This window comes from Vulpes lagopus, chromosome 5 (genome assembly GCF_018345385.1).
Source record: "Vulpes lagopus strain Blue_001 chromosome 5, ASM1834538v1, whole genome shotgun sequence".
In the NCBI taxonomy this organism is placed as follows: Eukaryota; Metazoa; Chordata; class Mammalia; order Carnivora; family Canidae; genus Vulpes; species Vulpes lagopus.
In genome coordinates this window covers 99,669,375-99,690,475 of record NC_054828.1, presented here as the reverse complement: position 1 = coordinate 99,690,475, position 21,101 = coordinate 99,669,375, and the positions used below count along the sequence as shown (strand labels likewise).

Below are 21,101 nucleotides of genomic sequence, written 5' to 3'. Positions count from 1 at the left end.
AATCAGGAAGATTTTCTATGTCCTTTGTTACTTCAGATACAATGACTTACACCTTGAATCCTGTTTGCCCTGTAGTATCATGCCTTCTACTTTGATGTTGACATATAAGAACCTGGGGTGTTACTATAGAAGTGAGTGGAGTGGCTAAATATTGATTTGTTATATGTTGATAATATGAGTTTTACAGATTGTTTTCCAAAAGGATCATATGAAAAGCTTGCAAGTTGTTTTGTGCCATTCAGTCAAATCAGATTCATCATTCTGTTGAATTGGAGAGTCAGGTTCTTATTTTTTCTTTCAATGTTTTCAGGTCTGTATAGATCAGGTGTACCTGTCTCCATCATGTACCCAGATTTGTATCTGAAGACCTCTCACTGCAGAGAAGGGTTATAGAACTGCTACAACTCAGTTGGCCTGGTCTAGGTGATTTTCTTTGTGGCTTTTCCTGTAAGGACTACAGTTGGCTTTCAGCATTCATAATCCAAAGCATCTGTTTATCCTAGACTCTGTATGCTACTTGTCGAATCACCTGTAGTGTTTTGGGAGCAGATAATTAAGCTGCCTGCAGATCACTATGTCTGACGTCCTTGTTTTGAGATCTATTAAAATCATAGCTAGACTGAATTTCAAACACTGCTAGTCTTAAGATACATAAGATTTATAATTGTTAAAAAATTGAAGTCATGGAGGCTTTATAGATTTCATCCTTGTTTCATTAAAATGTAAAGTGTACTTTGTACAATATGCAAAGGAAGAAAATCCATTTACTCTGTGTTGACCTCCCTTGTGGAAACAGAATTCCTTAGAACAAAGTAAACCCCGAAGTGGTCAGTGAGTGGGAGTTGGTGGGAGGCCTACCTTCTTACTTCCTGTTTGTGGTCTGCACCCTATATGTGGAGGGACGGAATGCCACGTGCATTGGTAGGGAGCCTCAGTCTCAGAGAACAGGTAATTATATAGGCACTAGATTTCTCTTTTCCTTAGACCCTGAGGACTAAAGCAAGTTGGAGGATAGGATCTGAGAAAGAGAGTTTTTTGAGTTTTCCAGGGCTTTAGAAGTCTTCAAGGATAGACAATATTAGAGATGATAGTCAAGTAACTTATATAAAGATTCATATTTAATTAGTGACAGAATCAGTACTAGAGACAGACTTTGTGATGCTGAGTCTGGTTCTGAGAAAGGTCAGACTGTGTTGATTTTGTAGGGAGGAGACTAAATCCTGGAACATCTCTAATTCTTCTATCTAATCTTTTTAAAATGCAGTTCTGACTTTGCAGTCTCCTACCTTACATCCTTTTAGTGGCTTTTAATTGCTTTCAGGGAAAAAACCCAGATCCTTAAAACAGTCAAAAAAAAACTGAGGAGTTTTGCCTGGCCACTCTGTCCAGTCCCTGGCCCTGACACTTTCCCTGTGTCCTCTGGGACCCAGCCAGGCTGTGGCCTTCCTTTGGTTCTGAGGTTTGCCTCCTGCCACAGGACCTCTGCAACTTCATTTCCCTTGGCTTGGATGCTCTTACAGCCCCACCATAACACTTCATCTTTCTTCAAATCTTGCTTAAATCATCCATCTAAGGCAGTTAACTTTTTGATGTGCTCATGTAGAGAACCAACCACATTCCTCCAGGGTAGTTATTTATAATGAGACATTTATTTTTGTAATTATCTTATTAATGTGTGTCTCTAGCTCTCTTCTTCCAATTCCTTACATACTGGCTTGTAGCATTCATTAGTATAGTGATTGTATCCTCATTTTCCACACTACTGAATTCCCAGTACTGAGCATAGTTCTTGGTATATATTCTGGGTGTTCAGTAAATATCTGAGAATGACTAAATTAGTTTCTATTTCTGACACATAAGACAATAGGTTCTTATTGAAATCGGTCACTGGAGTAGGTTTTTCTGTTAAAATGTTACTTAGATTTTAATAAATCTTTATTGAATACATCTCATCACTAAGTGATTATATTTGAATTCTCATTTCATTGTGTCACTGGAGCTGAACATACACAGTCTAAAGACCAGGAATTATAGAATGTTTTAGACATTGGATATACTTGTTCAAAAACTGTGGTAATGGGGTGCCTGGGTGGTTCAGGTGGTTAAGCATCTACCTTTGGCTCAGGTCATGATCCCAGAGTCCTGGGATCAAGCCCCACATTGGGCTCCCTGCTCAGTGGGAAGGGAGCCTGCTTTTTCCTCTGCCTCTGCTGCTCCCCTGGCTTGTGAGCTTGCACTCTCTCTCTCTCTGTCAAATAAAAAACAAAAAAACAAAACAAGAAACTGTGGTAAAGTAGGCACAATATAGAATTGTCATTTTAACAATGTTTAAGTGTATTGTGTTCTGGCATGAAGCATTCACATTGTTGTGCAATCACCAACATCCATCCCCAGAATGTTTTCATCTTCCCCAACTGAAACTTTGTACTCATTAAATAATAACTCCTGTCCCCCAGCCCTTAGCAACCACCATTCTACTTTCTGTTGCTGTGATTTTGACTATTCTCTAGGTACTTCATTTATAAGTGCAACCATACAATATTTGCCCTTCTGTATGTTATTTCACTTAGCATAATGTCTTCAGGTTTATCTGTATTGTAATGTGTGTCACCATTTCCTTCCTTTTTTGAGGCTGCATAATACTTTATCATACATGTATTCCACATCGTGTTTATTCATTCTTCTGTCAGTAGAAACTTCAGTTGCTTCTACCTTTTGGCTATTGTGAATAATACTGCTATGAACATGGGGGTACAAATGGATACTTCTATGATTCTATGGGTTTTCCCCTGGATCTATAGCTCATGATTTATTTAACTATATGCAGGTTATTTAACATCCCCGTGCCTGAGTTGTAGCATCTGCAATGGGAATAATAGTAATATAAAACATATCTGTGCTGCTTTAGGGGGTTACCTCTTGACAAGAAGAGGGTATACAGACACATGTCCATAAATTGCAGGTGTATATGTCCAAGCATCTAGAACTTGATGGAACTACAGTGGCTCCCCAGAGCATGCCTCAGGGTAGTTTCTCCTGGGCACCTGGATTCTCTGAGAGGCATAGAACTCTCTATGAAATTGGCGGCCTGGATTGCGTAGAAGATAAGTGATTTGTTGCTATGGTACAAGTCTTTCTGCGCTTCCATCAACATTCCAGAGAAAATTACACTGGACAGTTAATGCACCTTTGTTTAAGGTAATATTCACAAATACTGGGCTCTTCTGGCTCTAGAGGTTGTGTCCTCACTGGGAGAGAGAGTATACCATGTCTCAGTGTCCTGAACAAGATCTCTGGCACCCTCTTTCCAGCCTCTGGAAAAGTCTAGCTCTGAGTTACCATATGGCATCAATTTGAGAATTAAATGTGGTAATACTTGTAAATCATTTAAAATCCTATTTGGCACAATGAGGGCTTAGTAATACTAGTTGTTTGTTGAGATGATGATAACAATGATACATTTTCCTTCCAATTTTGTTGAATCTCACTTTCTTCTGATTTTATAGCATTATTGATAGTCTAAAAGGGCTTTTGTCATGCCATATTTACTGTCATTGTAGATTATCAAGTTTGAATATAGTCATTAGATTATGATCAGTCATACATTTTAATGTAATTGGGTGTGGGTTTTTTTGTTTTTTTTTGGGGGGGGGGTTTCTTTTTTTGAGAATGAGAGACCATGAGGATAGGGTGGAAGGAGGAGAAGGAGAGGGAGAAGCAGACTCCTCACTGAGCAGGGATCCCCATCCCAGGATCCTGAGGTTATGACCTGAGCTGAAGTCAGATGCTTAAGCACTGAGCCACCCAAGCACTCCATTTTAATATAATGTTACAAGGAGATTATATGATTTAAAAATCTTTCCCTTAGGGATCCCTGGGTGGTGCAGCGGTTTGGCGCCTGCCTTTGGCCCAGGGCGCGATCCTGGAGACCCGGGATCGAATCCTACGTCGGGCTTCCGGTGCATGGAGCCTGCTTCTCCCTCTGCCTATGTCTCTGTCTCTCTTTCTCTCTCTCTCTGTGACTATCATAAATAAATAAAAATTTAAAAAAAAAATCTTTCCCTTAAAACAAGCTATACAGTAAAATTTTTCCATTAGAAAAACAGGAAAAAGTGATTAACTTATTTTCCTAAAAAGAGAAAGTTGACTTAACCAAGAGTAATTTTATTCTTCAGGTATTAACTCTATAAAAAATGTTAGCCATTAATCATTTACTTTGTTCTCTTCATTTGTGAGTTCTGTTGAAATCACTTATTTCATATAGGGCCTTGAGGGCACTGGGAGTTTGAAGATGGTGCAAATCACAGTCCTTACAACATTTAAAGGAACCTGTACTAAGCAGAATATAAAAATCTTTATTTTTTTTAAAAAAAGAGTTATTTATTTTAGAGAGAGAGAGAGCCTAAGGGTGGGCCAAAGGGAAAGGGAGAGAGTCCAAGCAGACTCCAAGCTAAGCACGGAGCCCAATGTGGGGCTCAATCTCATACTCCTGAGATCACAACCTGAGCTAAAACCAAGAGTCAGTTGCTTAACTGAGCCACGCAGGTGCCCGTAGAATACCTAAATGTTTAGATTAACCTTTTGGGTATTAGTTTATATCAGAAATAGTCTTCAAAATGAATATAAAATTAACTGAGAATTCCTAATTTTTTTTTAAACTCAGTTTCCTAAAACTTGAGTATTATTCTTGTTTCCAAGGCTGTAAATTAGAAATAAAACTAATAAGACTATCACTGCAGTAAAAAAAAATATGAAACATGAAATTATTCTTCCTTCTAAATATATCATTAAGGCAATAAATGAGTGGTATTATAGTACTGTTATCTAATCTAAATGCTTTAGTGAGACTTTCTAGTTGTTCCAGTTATGTTCTTTATAACAAAAGAAAAAAATTTCTGGTCAGAGATTCAGTTGAGAATCATTTATTGCATTTAGTTGTCGTATTGCTTTAATTTCCTTCAGTCCTGAACAGTTCATTCTTTGTCTTTCATAACCATGGCATTTTGAAAGTACAAGCCATTTATTATGTAGAATGTCTCTTAGTTTGGCTTGTGGCTATAATTTGATTAATAATTAGAATAAGTTTTTATTCTACTTAAGTTCATTTTGATCAGTTAATTCAGGAAATTTTTGAAATTTCCTAAATTTTCAAATTTATCAATGTAAGTTTTCATTTTATTCTTTCATCAGAATAATTTGGTAAATCTCCTGATAATGTTTATGTGTGTCATTTCCCTTTTTTTCCTTGATAGTTTTGCCTGATTTTTCTTTTTTATTATCTAAAAAAAATAAGAGTTTAGTTGATTTTTTAAATTATATGTTTTCTATTTAGTTTTTTTCACTGTTTATTATTTTCTTCCTTCTACGTTTCTTTGGATTTACTCTGATATTCCCATTCCAGCTTTTTTTTTTTTTTTTTTTTAATTTTTATTTATTTATGATAGTCACAGAGAGACAGAGAGAGAGGCAGAGACACAGGCAGAGGGAGAAACAGGCTCCATGCAGCGGGAGCCTGATGTGGGATTCGATCCCGGGTCTCCAGGATCGCGCCCTGGGCCAAAGGCAAGCGCCAAACCACTGCGCCACCCAGGGATCCCCCATTCCAGCTTTTTAAGACTGACTAGAGGGATCCCTGGGTGGCGCAGCGGTTTGGCGCCTGCCTTTGGCCCAGGACGCGATCCTGGAGACCCAGGATCGAATCCCACATCGGGCTCCCGGTGCATGGAGCCTGCTTCTCCCTCCGCCTGTGTCTCTGCCTCTCTCTCTCTCTGTGACTATCATAAATAAATAAAAATTAAAAAAGAAAAAATAAGACTGACTAGAGCCCATCAACTTTGTCTACTTTTCCATCATCAGTATTTAAGAGTGTAAATGTACCTGTATACTTTGATTATGTAATATTTTTATTATCACTTGGTTCTAAGTATTTCTTAATTTACTTTATAATTTTGCTTTTAATTGTGAGTTAATTTCCAAGAAAATAAAGTTCATAAATTTATCTTAATTGCCTTGGGGGTCGTGGTCCAAGAGCATGTATGATACCAATTCTTTTAATATATTGGGATTTCCTTTAGGGCCTGGAATATAAACCTCCATAGGATTTTACTCCTCAGGTCTTACCTACTTTTACCTCAGCCTAGTAAAAAGGAAACTTTGTTTTTATCTCTTCTGTCTTGTAGCAATCTAGAAAATGCCTTCAAGGTAAAAGCTCAAGTCAGTATGGAAGCTTACCTGTCGCACTTCTTCCTGAATTATTTTAGCCTCCCCTTGCCTGCATTGGTTGCCTGTCCTCATACAGTTGATAAATATTTGTCTGGTTGGTGTCTAGAATTACCCGGGGGATGGGGAAGAATTCCTAGTTCTGCTCATGCAAATGACATTTAGGGCATAGGGTTACTGTGGCCTTGCCACCCATGTAGCTTTCTTGTGATACTAATCAAAAGGTATGACTTACAATAAGGACATGACTCCGGGTGTCTTATAGATTGATTTGAGTGAATGACGACTAAGTCTTAACGAATTTTATGATGAATGAGGGATTTTGATTTGAGTACTATGCACTGAAGCAAAAATGGAGAATGGATGGCATACTTCTCTTTTATATATAAAGTGTTTTGCTTTGATCATGGTTTACAGTTTACTCATAAGAATTTATATTCACCTCCTTGAAAAAACCATATGCTTATTAATTTTTAAATAGACTTGGTGTTCTTAATGCTATAGTTTGTGCTAGAGGTATACTTATGAAGTTATTATAAAATGGTAACTGAGCAAATCAATAGTTAGGATTGAATATATACGTGTGTCAGTTAGCTGTGGCTGAAATAACGCTACATGTTACAGGCTGTAGCATGTAGCTACAGATTCTAAGATGGAGATCTGTATGTAGGAAATTTGTTAGGAGTAGAAGAGAAGGGAATGAGGCAAGTTTGAACAGAGGAAGAAGATGGGCTATGATGCTGTATGAATGAAGGCCTCAGTCAACTCCATGGGACGTTTTGTTTTGTTTTGTTTTAAAGATTTTATTTATTTATACATGAAAGACACACACACAGAGAGAGAGAGGGGGCGGGTAGAGACACAGGCAGAGAAAGAAGCAGGCTCCACGCAGAGAGCACAAGGTGGGACTCGATCCCGGGACTCCAGGATCACGCCCCAGGCCGAAGGTGGCGCTAAACTGCTGAGCCACCCGGGCTGCCTTCCATGGGACGTTTTGAAGGGCTATCTTCCCACAGCACATCTAGCATGGAGTGAATAAGTTCTTTATTCTCAAAAGGAAAAACCCAGATTTATTACACTGCCCAGTGTTTCAGTGGCTTATAATAAGCATTAATTTCTTACTCTGTGCAGATTGTCTAGGATTCTGCTGAAGTAGACCAGGCCAATTTAGGTGCCAAACTGCAGGAAGAGTCCAGATCTACTTCATGTATATCTCATCCTCTGCTGACAAAAGCCAATAGCTCAAGAGGGCAAGTCCAGACATGCAAACACATGTCAAGGCTCTATTATGTCACATATTTTGAATATCTTACTTGCCAGTCAAGTCATGTGGACAGACACAACATCAGTGGAATGGAAGTATACTCTCCTATGGAGGTCCAGGGGAGGGAGTGAATATTTGCTGAATAATAATCCAGTCTACCATAGTGTGATTCTACTTAATGAACAAAAGATGAGAATTTCACTGCCAAGATTTCATTGTCAGTCTTTCTCCTAAAATATTTCTGTTTGTCATCTCCATCTGTTATGAATGAGATGAAATGTGACAACACCTTCACCACTATTTGGCAGAGAGAACAGCTTGTGCTTAGTTCTTATGATTTTTTTAAATTTAGATTTGAATGGATCTTGTCTTGTGTATCTGTATCTCTATTGAAAACATGGTATCTTTGCAAAGTATTTAAGAGGAAAGATATTCAGTTTTTTTGCATTTAGTCTTTAAATTCTTCATTTTTAAATCGAGATATACATAAAGTGTATTAAGTATACTTAGGTACAGAGCTTTTAAACTTTATATATATATATCACACACACACATTCTTATAATCACCATCCAAATCTAGATAAAGAACACTACCAGAAACCCAAAAGATTACCTCATGCCCCTCCTCAGTCAGTGATCCCCCGCACCAGATACAACATCACACCACAATCCCCTGCTTCTGAGGCAATCATTATTCTGACTTCTCTTCCCATTGATTGTTACTTTTCTCCAAGTTCATCTAAATGGAATCAGCCAGTGTCACCCGGGGGGCTCAGTCGGTTCTGCGACCAACTCTTAATTTTGACTCAGGGTCCTGGAATCAAGTCCTGTGTAGGACTCCACCCTCAGTGCAGAGTCTGCTTGAGATCCTCTGCTTCTCTCCATCCCTCTGCCCCTCCGCCTGCTCATGTGTGCTCGCTCTCTCTCAAATAAATAAATCGTTTAAAAAAAATAGCTCTTGGAATATCTAGCTCTTGGAATTTTTATTATCTTATTGATAAAACATAAGTCATACATCAAACTCCTGTGTCTTAGTCTGTTTCTGAGAGTCTTCACTTGTTGCCTTGTCTGTGTTTTACTTAGAGCTCTTTAGGGTAAGATCAGACTATATAAAAGTAATTCAGAAGGAGCCACCTGGGCAGCCCGGGTGGCTCAGTGGTTTAGCACCGCCTTCAGTCCAGGGCGTGATCCTGGAGATCCGGGATCGAGTCCCATGTCAGGCTCCCTGCATGGAGCCTGCTTCCCTCTCTGCCTCTCTCTCTGCCCCCCTCCCCCGTGTCTCTCATGAATAAATAAATAAAATCTGGAAAAAAAAAAAGGAGCCACCTATGTGTGTCAGAAAAATGGGGTTAATATGGACTCCTAGCACATCATGTGATCCTGATTTCCTTTGTGAAGTTGGTCATCAATTTCAATAAAATTATTCCCTAGGGATTCCACAGTGCATATGTCTGATGAGATGTTTATTATCTGCACATACTGATCATGGTGATACTCTCCTCTGGGCTGTGTTTTAAAGTGGGCTTTGGGGGTTTCATAGTCTCCGGTCAGCTACAAGTTGAACCCGTTCTTTCCATTTGATTTGTGACAGTGCAGGAGTTAGTCTTCTGAAAGCAAATACTTCAGTGTTCAGTAACACTCTGTAAAGAACAGAACCTTTGAAACAATCTGATCACTTCAGGTTATGGTCCTAATCACTTATAAAGGCTATGATATTGCTTTGGTTCTTTGAAACCTTATTAAATAATAGCCTATCATTTTTAAGAGTACCTCTAAGAAAAGTATTTTCATTCATATCACATGAACAAAAGACTGAATATCCTTTCATGCTTTGAGTGGCTGGTATAATATCAGCTGAGAAAAACTCACTTAATTGTGTGACTTTTGGTTTCAGAGCACCTGCTAATTATAAAAATTACTTCTACCTCCTGAGGAATCTCAGCAGCACAATTCATTTATATAATTATTGATTTTGAATATCTTTTTCAGTTTTGTTTCAGTTTTGTTTCAGTTTTGTTATCCATTGTAAATTTTGTTTCAAAAATAATTGTTTATGGTAATACATTATTAATTGAAAGGATCCCTAAATGCTATTGGATTTTGTTTTCACTTTCATAGATCAGTTATCTACAAATAATAATTTCAGGGACAATGTAAACGTGTTTAGCTGAATCTGTTAAACTGCTGAATCTGTCAAGTGAGGTTAGCTAGAAAAATTGGAGTTCAATTGATTCTGAAGTTTGCAGAACACAGGCAAAGAATAAAGATCAATTCTAACATTTTTGTAACCCTTGTGGCAGAAAGGTGAGAAGAAATTCTTTTGAAAACTGAAGTTATTATTCCATAATGGTGACATATATAGCAAAAGACACTATACATGGTCAGTGTGATTATACCTGGGGAGTAGAAAATGAAATTCCTACTTGCCTTTGTTTTGTGGAACCCAGTAATTTATTTAAGAGAGATGTTAATCCTTATTAAAGCAGTAAGTTAACATACCTTAAACATGTTTGTAGATCTTAAATCCCATCTTTAGTTCTATCAACAAATTCCTATTCTAGACCCTTTTTCAATGTCTTAATGTATCACAGTGTAAATATCTTTTTAATGCATGCTGTAGCCAATAATTCTTTCTTTTTAGTAGATGTTAGTTGATATTGGAGCTAATTTTATATTTTATATTTTAAATTTTACTTATTTATTCATGAGAGACACAGAGAGAGAGGCAGAGACACAGGCAAAGGGAGAAGCAAGCTCCATGCAGGGAGCCTGACGTGGGACTCGATCCTGGGTCTCCAGGATCATGCCCTGGGCTGAAGTCGGTGCTAAACCACTGAGCCACCCAGGCTGCCCTAATTTTATATTCTTACATGGATAGGGAACTCACTTATAAGCTAAATTTTAAGAAACGTGTTGTCAAATTGATATGATGCTATCTCCATTTTGTGAAAATTTCAGAAGATGCTTTGTGTACAAGGTGCAAGACTTGCTTTCATATGTTAGAAAGTTTAAATAGAACTAGTTCTCCCAGGATCCCTGGGTGGCACAGTGCGTTAGCGCCTGCCTTTGGCTCAGGGTGCGATCCTGGAGACCCAGGATCGAGTCCCATGTCGGGCTCCCGGTGCATGGAACCTGCTTCTCCCTCTGCCTGTGACTCTGCCTCTCTGCTCCCCCCCCCCCCTCTCTCTCTCTCTGTGTGTGTGTGTGTGTGTGTAACTATCGTAAATAAATAAAAATTAAAAAAAAAAAAGAACTAGTTCTCCCTTGATAAGAATTTGATCACCTTGCCAATCAAATCTGGGCCACACCTTATCCAGACACAGCAGAACAGATCATCTTGTTTTGCTCTTTTCCTGCTACACATACAAATGTGCATGTATGCTACAAGTGAATATCTTTCTCTCTGGTAGAAAAACCATTTGAGGTTTTTCAAAGCTTAAAATTTTGATACCTAAGTTTATTCACTGCTTCTGTTGAGAAGAAGCCTTTTTTTTTTTTTTTATTTTTTATTTATTCATGAGAGACACAGACAGAAAGAGAGAGGCAGAGATACAGACAGTGAGAGAAGCAGGCTCCATGCAGGGAGCCTGATGCGCAACTCAATCCCGGGTCTCCAGGATCACACCATGGGCCAAAGGCAGGCGCCAAACCACTGAGACACCCAGGAATCCCCTGAAGCATGTTTTTTAAGTAAGCTAGACCCAAGGTACTTTTGCAAAAAGCCAGGAAATCTGGCTTTTTTTGCAAAAAGCCAAGAAATCTGTCTTTCTTCCTTTCAAATTACTCTTCATATTGAAAGTCTCTTGAAATTTGTAGGAAACCTACCCCAGCCTAACCAATCCAAGCAAGCCTGGTTATCTGTTCTTGGTCTTACAAAATCCTAACCACGTTACTGTTTTCACATGGATATGTACTTTAATTTTGTTTTGCTTAACGTGAATGTGTAGTTTTGTTTGGTGTCACTATCATTTTCAATTCCACTGTTTTCTGTATCTCTCATTCTTAGGACATCATTCTTTTAATCCAACCTGAGAATATTTTTTTTCTCTCTCTGGTACATACTCTGTTTTCCCCATGTCAAGAAAGGCTGTGCCAGCCCTGTACAGTAGCTGAAGTGATTTTGGTACTCGTTAACCAAGAGGATGATGAAACTTACTGGCTTCCCAGTTTAACACCTAGAGACTCTGGATCTTCATGGTTAGGTTACTATGACAAATGATTGCATTTTTTATTTTTTTTATTTTTATTTTTTAGTTTTTGCATTTTAAAAAATACACGTCTTAGAAGGTACAAATCAGCGTTTTCTTAAAGCAATGAGTGATACTGTAAGTAATCTGATGTTTAAATTTTTCTTAATTTTGTTACTTAAAAAAACAGTTGAGTGTATTAGTGTTAATTTTAAGTGCATCACACATTTTAGTATTTCTGTTTTTAAATAACCTAGGAAATTTGCATTTTGGCTAATCTTTTCTCTCCATTTTGTTTTCTTTAGTTTCATGCTATGGATACTTTGTATAGGCACAGCTATGATTTGAGCAGTGCGATTAGTGTCTTAGTACCAGTTGGAGGACCTGTTTTATGCAGAGATGAAATGGAAGAGTGGTCAGCCTCTGAAGCTAGTTTATTTGAAGAGGCCCTGGAAAAATATGGCAAAGACTTCAATGACATACGTCAAGACTTCGTAAGTAGAAAATTGCAAATAAAATGTTGGGATAGGAGTGTTTTATCTTTATCAGGAATTTGGTAAACCATTTAGCGAGCCTGTGACTTAGTAATTTTTATCTGCTCCCTGTGGAATGAAGACTAGTCTTAGGGAGAAAACTGACTTTTCTTTGGGGAAGTAATTATAAGACCCAGGGTTAGGAGATTCTGAGTTCAACTTTAAGATATGGATAGTTTTTCTCACCATTTGCACTATTTCTGAGCTCTGCTTTTTGAGTTTGTTACTCTCCTTTAGACCTTTTATATTTTTATATTAGTAGGATGACTAATTGTTGAGCCTGAATTTGATGTGGACCTTTAATATGGAAACAACCTGTACCAAGCAGAGTAGGAAAATTTGCTTTAGGAGTTTTCGGTCTTTGACTCCTCTTAATGATATGTGGTATCTTACTTGCATTTTAAGTACTAGATAATCTTACCTACTATTGTGTGCTTCCTCTTGTCTTTGTAGTTGTGGAATTGCTCTCTTTAATTAAGCTTATAATCTCTTTGAAATGGGGAAAGTTCTATTTGAGAAGTCCATGGATAGCTTTCTATAACAGTCATCCTTTCTAGCTTATCCAATTTGTTGGTGTGTGATTGTTCACAGTAGTCTCTAGTGATCCTTTGTAGTCCTGCACTATCAGTTGTATTGTTTCCTCTTATTTTCATTTCTGAGAGCATTTCAGACTTTTTTTTTTTTTTTGTCTAGTCAATTTTGTTTATCTTTCAAGAAAAGTAACTCTTATTTTCTTTTTTTTTTTTCTTTTTTTTTTTTTAATTTTTTTATTTATTTATGATAGTCATACAGAGAGAAAGAGAGAGAGGCAGAGACACAGGCAGAGGGAGAAGCAGGCTCCATGCACCGGGAGCCTGATGTGGGACTCGATCCCGGGTCTCCAGGATCGCGCCCTGGGCCAAAGGCAGGCGCCAAACCGCTGCGCCACCCAGGGATCCCCACTCTTATTTTCATTGGTCTTTTGTTTTTCTAGTTTATACTTCCATTTATTTCTCCTCTGACCTTTGTTGCTTCTTTCCTTCTGCTAACTGGATACACTCTTTCACTTACTTTTTCCTTTTTTTTCCACTTTAACCAGATAATTTCTAATGACCTGTCTTTGAGTTCACAGATTCTTTTTCTGCTTGATCGTGTGTTTTTGGTGTTCTGTGTGGCATTTTTCATTTAATTCATTGTATTCTTTTTTTTTTAATTTTTATTTATTTATGATAGTCACAGAGAGAGAGAGAGAGAGAGAGAGAGAGAGGCAGAGACACAGGCAGAGGGAGAAGCAGGCTCCATGCACCGGGAGTCTGACGTGGGATTTGATCCCGGGTCTCCAGGATCGCGTCCTGAGCCAAAGGCAGGCGCTAAGCCGCTGTGCCACCCAGGGATCCCTAATTCATTGTATTCTTCAGCTTTAGAATTTTTGTTCAGGTTTTGGGGATTTTCGTGTGTGTGTGATGTGACTTTTTTCTCTTTTGAGCTTATTTTTGTATATTATTTTCCTTCTTTTGGAGTCTATCTCCTGATTTCAGTTCTGTCTATATTTTCTTGTAGTTCATTGAGCTTCCTTATAACCATTATTTAAAAATCATTATCAGGAAATCATAGATTTCCATTTCTTTGGGGTCAGCTATTGGAAAATTGTTTCTTTGGTAATGTCATGTTTCCTTAATTTTTTGTATTTCTTATAGCCTTGGGTTGATGTTTGTGCATTTGATTTACTAGTCACCTCTATCAGAATTTACCCACTGGTTTTAGTGGGGAGAGACCTTCACCTGCAGTGGGTGCAAGGGTGTTGAAAGGGCAAGTCTGATGGTTCCAGCTCTTGGGAAGGCCCATAAGCATACCGTATATTTGGCTCCATCAGCTGGGGTCAGTGTCAGTTAAATTGCAGGAGTCTTCAACAGCCAGTGCTCCGGGTATCTGCAGTGGCAGTGAAGGCTGTTGGGGTCTTTGGTGGCAAAGGCTGCTGGGGACCTCTTGATCTCTTTCTCTCCTGTGGGATATATCATTGCCAAAGGGATCCCTGTCAGCATTGGATCCAGCTTTGGAGTACCCTTGCCATGGCAGTGAGCACGAGGTGTGAGCATGCTTGGACCACTACAGAGCTAGGAGTGAAGCATGTAGGTTTGCAGAATGACAGCAGTCTAGGGTCTAGGTGCTGGCTAGCCTGCCGTGTCAGTGCCAGAGATATGAACACACGTGGAACAGACATGGAATCAAGGTCTACAGTGCGGGTGCATGCGGAGCAGCCAGAGTTCTGGGGTCCTGGTTGTTCACAGGGTTGGAAGTTGGAGCTGGGAGCTCTGTTCCTGGGGTAGGGACACAGCATTGTCATCTGGGAGGGGAGCAGCAGCATTTCCCTCTATAGGAGGTCAGTATCAGCAACAGCGGTTGGTTACTTCAGTAGCAGAAGCTGTCAGTTTTCTCAGGCTGTGAACATGGTGGGGACTGTGCAACTGTCCTGATGGCTATTGAGGTCCTCAGTGGCAATGGCTGCCTGGCTCCTCTGTAGAGTAGGCCACTGGGACCACAGTGGCACCCACTATGTGGCCTATACTGATAGCTTTTACCCTTCTTCTTTGTTCTTAGCCATTTCCAGATGTCTCAACTAAGCCTACCTCTGCAGTGATCCTTTCTGAGTGTTTTTCGTTCTTTGCTCCGCTGTGTTGCCATAGCTTCTTATTTTACTATATCCATCCTTCCAGGGCTATTTTTATTTGTTGATAGCTGTCAGATACAAAGACAGGTATCTCCTACTCCTCTGGCTTGCCAACCACATTCTCCCTGTTCATTTTCTCCTGAGTTGTCTAGTTTGCTGTCATAAAATAGATAGTAATCTCCTACTACCCTTTGAAGGTCTTGGGGATGGAGCTTTAGTGATGCTCCCTGTCTCATTCCTGATACTGGGAATATATTTCTCTCTCTTTCCTATCAGTCCAACTAGGAGTTTGTCAGTTTTCTTGATCTTTGCAAAGAGCCAGTTTTTTGTTTGATTGATTTTTGTTTGTTTCATCAATTTCTGCTTTTATGTGTGTCATTTCCTTTCTTCAGCTTGCTTTAGGCTTAAGTGCTTTGTCTTTTCCTGCTGTCTTTTTAAGGTTGAAGCTCAAGGTTGAACCTTTCTTTGTAATGTAATCATTTATTGGTAGTATATGTTTTGCTGACAGTGATTTTTGCCTCTTCTCAAAATCATCTTCTGTCCTCTTTAACAAAAATGTTACTCTATATGGAACTCATTTTCTTCTTTTTCTTTTTCAATATTTTAAAGATGCCAGAGGGCTTACATAGTTTCTTTCTTTCTTTCTTTTTTTTTGCTTACATAGTTTCTGATGAGAAGTACTTTTGTATGTAAATGTTTCTTTTTTTGTGTGCTCAAGATTTTCTCTCTCTCTCTTTTTTTTTTTTTTTTGATTTTCTCTTTTCTTTTGTGTTTTTAGCAGTTTTATTACTACAGTGCACCTGGGTGTGGTTTTTTTTGTAATCATTCTACTGAGTTTCCAAGAGCTGTAATCTGTTTGTATGTTAGTTTGTATAATTTATATTGATCTATCTTCCAGTACACTAATTCTATGTCCAGTATACTGAGGAACTTGTTAAAGGAATTCTTCAAATATGATAGCATGTTTTGCTTGACATTTATATTTTATTTTTCATACCTTTCATCTCTGTTTAAATTTCCCATCCATTCATGTGTGCTGTCTTACCTTTTTAACCAGATCCTTTAATATATTAATTTAATCTATAGCTGGGCCAGTTTTGGATTTGGTTGTTGTCCTGTTTACCTTCAGGGTACCACTGTACTGGAAGGCCTAAAATTTCATGTACTGCCTTGACATTTTGAGCGTCACTGGGCCCCAGAACTTAACTGAATTCCACTGCTCTTTCCAGATTTGCCCCTCACCCAGCAGGAAAGGTTCCCCACCTGCCCAGTTCTTCTAGCACCTCCCCCTGCTCCTCCTTCAACCGTATGGGTTTCACTTCCTTGCCAGCCTGCAGAATTACTCAGACAAGCCAGGCCCATTCTCCCATAGGAACCTTTTCCAAACCAGGATATACCTCACCTTCTTGCTACACAGAACCTTACTCCCCCAGCCCCTAGTGACTCACTGTGGCCCTACATGGTGTTGTCTTCCTGTGGGCTGTATCTGTGACTAATGAAACACTGTGCGTCTCTGCTGTTTGTCTTCAGTGTTGTGTGCTGTCCGTCTGGCCACCTGATACTCTTTTGAGGGGCAGGTCCCTCCCTCAATGAAGGGGTGAATAGGAGGTTATCTGAACATCCACAGACTTCAGATTCTTACCTGTGCTTAACTCAGGGCCTGGAATGTGGGAGGGCTTCTTCAGTATTCCTGTCTCAGCCTCAGCAAGCCCTGTCCTCTAGGGCCCCGTCTACATTTTGATAAGTTGTGTTTTCATTTTCATTGCTTCAGAGTATTTTTCATTTTTCCTTCTGATTTTCTTTTTTGACTCATGGATTACTTAGAGGTAAGTTCCACATATTTCTGATTTTTCCATATATTTTTGTTACTGAAGTCTAGTTTAATTCCGTTGTGATCAGAAAACATACTTTGTAAAAAAAAATCAAATTTTACATTTTTTACATGTGATTGATTTTTGATCTCAGTATATGGTCCATTATTATGAATATTCCATGTGTTCTTGAAAAAAAAAGAGATATTTTGCTATTTAGTGGAATGTCCTATACATGCTACTTAGGTCAGATTTATTAATGGTGGTACTTAAGTCTTCTGGAGCCTTACTGATTTTCTGTCTACCTGTTCTGTTCTTGAGTGAGCAGTATTGAAAGCCTCTAGCTATGACCGTGAATTTTCCTGTTTTTCTTTTCAGTTATAGTAGGTTTTTGCTTTAATTATGCTGAATCTCTGTTACTGGATACATACATTGAGGATTGTTACCTTCTCGTAATGAATTGACCCTTTAAAAAAAAAAAAAAGATTTTATTTATTCATTCATGAGAGAGAGACAGAGAGAGAGAGAGAGAGAGAGGCAGAGGGAGAAGCAGGCTCCATGCAGGGAGCCCAACATGGGACTCTATCCCAGGTCTCCAGGATTCCACCCTGGGCTGAAGGCAGCGCCAAACCGCTGAGCCACTGGGGCTGCCCTGATTTGACCCCCCCCCCCTTTTTAAAATTTATTTATTTTTATTTTTTGTGATAGTCACAGAGAGAGAGAGAGAGGCAGAGACACAGACAGAGGGAGAAGCAGGCTCCATGCACCGGGAGCCTGACGTGGGATTCGATCCCGGGTCTCCAGGATCGCGCCCTGGGCCAAAGGCAGGCGCCAAACCGCTGCGCCACCCAGGGATCCCCTGATTTGACCCTTTTTAAAAAAGTTTTTATTTATTTATTAGAAAGAGAGATTACAAGTGTTCTGATGAACACCTGATGGAGATCCGTGGCAAATGTGGATGGATTCCCCTAGTACTTAGAGCTCCCATAGATGTTAAACAGTTGCCCTAGCTCTCTGTTGACCTTTAATAATTTGGTAAATTTTTGGTTGTTTTCTTCTTACTTTGTTTTTATTTATTTTATTTTATTTTATTTTTTATTTTATTTTATTTTATTTTATTTTATTTTATTTAGTGCTTTGCCAAAGTGAAAATAGTTCATGAGTTTCATGAGTCTAGGGTTTACTCAGAGTGACTTTGGAATTCAGTTCAGTTGACTGTCTTGTAAATTTAGCTCCATGATAGGCTCAAGAATTGGTGTGGTTTTTAGATTATCTGGATTTTTTTTCTCTCCTCATTTTTAGGGTGAGAATGACATTCTCTTGTAGGTTTTATATTCTTAGGAGAAACAGGACCTGAAATATACAAAGGAACCTGATAAAAGTGCAGAACAGTAAAGTCTGTGTTACTTCATGCATTCAGGTCTCTTGCCATAGAAACTTCTTTCAGCAAAGGATATTTCCTGGCTGTTTCATCATTTAAACTTCAGTTGCAGATAACAAAATTACAAAAGCTATTTTAAACAGAATGGGATTTGATTTTGGATAATTATTTTTATAGTTTTATATATTATATAATATAGAGTCAATTGATAGGGTTGGAGAAATAGGCTCCAGGATGGACATCAGAACATTCTACTGAAATGGTCCAGCAGGGGAGCTTCTACCTCTGCCCTGTCCAGGAAGTGGGAAGCTGGCAGGTTAACAACCTCTCTTCCAGGATTATACTACTTTAACAATGATTTTGGAATTAGGAAGCCCCTAGTGGAGCTGATGGCTCTAGGACAATTTTATGCCTCTTTGCTCTGCTGCAGCTAAACAGATACCTGTGCACCATTCTATCCTGCTTAATTCACTTCTGAATTTAGGTCTTCTACATCTGTTTGGAAGAATAAATCATAAGGGAGTCTCAGAAATACAGTATTTCCATTCTAGCCTTCCACTATAGGTGAGTGAACTTGAAGGAAGTTGGAAAGCCATAATTGGAGATGACAGTCTATTTGAGTGAGCTAGTTTAAGGAAAGAGATTTATTACAGGGTGTGGTACAGGCTAACAGAACCTCCAGGTGGGCCAGAGATCCAAGTTTAGATGCTTCACAGCTGGACTTTTAAAGCCAAGAACAGTATCTAACTCTGCAATGGCAACATTCTAGCAGAAACTTAATTTCTGCTCCAGCCTGACTGTCAATAAAGGCCACACATTGGTGTGCCTGGCTGGCTCAGTCAGAAGAGCATGCAGCTCTTGATCTCAGGGTCATGAATTCAAGCCCCACCTTGGGTGTGGAGATTACTTAAATAAAATTCTTAAAAAGGCAAATGCCACATACCTAGGGCCTATTCTTTGAACACTTTACTTTCTACCTTTGTATGAGCTAGAGTGCTTTTGATTATGGATAAGAGAAACTCAACCTCACCTAGCTTAGAATAAAGAATAAATGTATTATATTCATACATATAGAATGTATGAACATTCTAGTAGAAACATCCATGCTCTCTACCTCTTGGAAACCATGGTGTTATGTATGGATGGCAGAAAGGTCAACACAGATGCCCCAGAAGAACATGATATCTCAACATGGTATCTCATGATATATATTTTTTTAAGATTTATTTATTTTAAGAGACAGAGAGAGTACATGCAAGGGAGCAGGGGGAGGGGCAGAAGGAGAGGGAGAGAGTGAATCCTCAAGCAGACTCCCTACTGAGTGTAGAACCCTATGCAGGGCTTAATTCCAGGACCCTGAGGTCATGACCTGAGCCAAAATCAAGAGTCATACACTCAGCTGCCTGAGTCAGGCGCCCCTCAGCCATCTTTCTTGCCAAACAGTTCATTCTCCCTGCATGCAGCCTCATTCTTATGTTGCTCAGTTCTCTATCTGGATGTCATTTTGTCAGCTTGCCTAAACATGGCCCATATGTCTGCATCCTTGGTTGAGGGTATCTGGAGAAAATGTTTAGATCTTTAAGGAAGGTAAGCTGGAAGTGGGTGGATAATATCTGCCATCATTCAACATCATCCTTGCCTTCTGTACATGCTTCCTTTCCATATATCAACTTTTTAAACAATTGTTATTATCCCTGAATTTTTAGGAATGTGGTACTTTTTCTTCAAATTTAATGTCACAGCATCCTTCTCTGGTTTTAGTCACAACTTGTCTTTATAGCTTGTTACTTATGCATTCAATTGTAAAGGTAAAACTGCCATTAACAGACCTTATATAAAAATAAAAAGGGAATTGGGCTGCTGAAGGAAAATCATTATACCAAGCAAGGAAAGAAATAAAGATAGCTTCTTTCGTCTTCTTTCTGTTTCTGATACTTATCCTGAGGCCTTTGTTGGCATTCAAAATCTAATTCCTCTACTATTCTCCTCTTAGTTCCTTAGATGGTCAGTGTTCTTAATCTGGTAGGGTGACCCATACCTTTATTCCTGAGGGTTCTGAGCCCTGGGTTAGAAGCAGTGTTCTGTGAGAATAAGTCATTCATAAATCTGTGGTTGGTATTGCTAGCTAATGCATTATAGGCAAAAAAGGCAAGTCATATTTAGAATAATTGTCTATTCAACAAGAACAAGATGTCTATTCATTCCAGGATGCTGAGAGTCTAATGTAACTGACATGTTACCAGGAATGGTGCCATGTTGGAAGCCCAGTATACTCTGTTCCTTGCAGATTGGACACCTGGAGTAATCAGATCAGATTTGGTGAGAGGACATCCATGTAATAGTACCCATGTGTAATCTCTGTCTGCTTGCCTCTGTGTTTGTTTATGTGTCCTTTGAGCAGTCATTGTTTTGGCTAGGAAGGAGGCTGAGAGAGCTCTAGAGGAGATCGTCTTGTCCTGCTGATACTAATGAGAACTTCCTCTCCAGAGGGAGCCTTTGATAAGCATGGAGACACAGATATCCTCACACTTGGGCCCATCCAGAGGTATCCTTCCCATAAACCTCTTTCCTAAGCCTCGATGTTACCAACCTTCTGATCTGATTCCTTTCAAGTCCCCAATCATCATGACAGTTAATAACCACTCTCTATGAGTGGGTATGGTTAGTACCTCTGACCAGATGATGACTAATGTCCTGCCCTCCCAAAGGTTGTCCCTTCTTCACTGTGCTTCAGAGCCACTCCTGCTTGGGGCTGAAATGCTGCAGCAGTAGTACTCTGGTCAGTGCCAGTATATCATGCAAAGCCATCTGCCGCATTCAGATTTTTTCCTTCTCACTTGACATATCCTAGGGAATGCTTATGAAGCCGTGAGGGTTGAGGGAGAAATGATCCTGCAACAGGAGTAGACACACTGGGATATGTTACTTGTGCTTTCAAGAGCTGTACTTCTTGATGAGAGAGCAGTGGTGATGAGCACAGCTGATTAGGACTTTATGGCTTAGATAAAATCTGTCTGATGATGAAGCTCAGGTTACATAGGCACTTGGTTTCTTTTTCT

At 39.1% G+C, this 21,101-nt stretch overlaps 1 protein-coding gene across 6 annotated transcripts in view; it reads left to right on the top strand.

Annotated features, from left to right (window-relative positions):
* The window catches only part of MTA3 (metastasis associated 1 family member 3), a 242,346-nt gene that overhangs the window by 151,598 nt on the left and 69,647 nt on the right, over positions 1 to 21,101 (top strand). For all 6 annotated transcript variants that reach the window (XR_005987860.1, XR_005987861.1, XM_041755540.1 and 3 more), the window contains exon 9: positions 11,976 to 12,164. Coding sequence is in view for 4 of the 6 variants with exons in the window: in XM_041755540.1 (XP_041611474.1) it covers positions 11,976 to 12,164 (189 nt within the window). In the remaining 2 variants the exon portion in view is untranslated. The remainder of the gene's footprint in view (positions 1 to 11,975; positions 12,165 to 21,101) is intronic.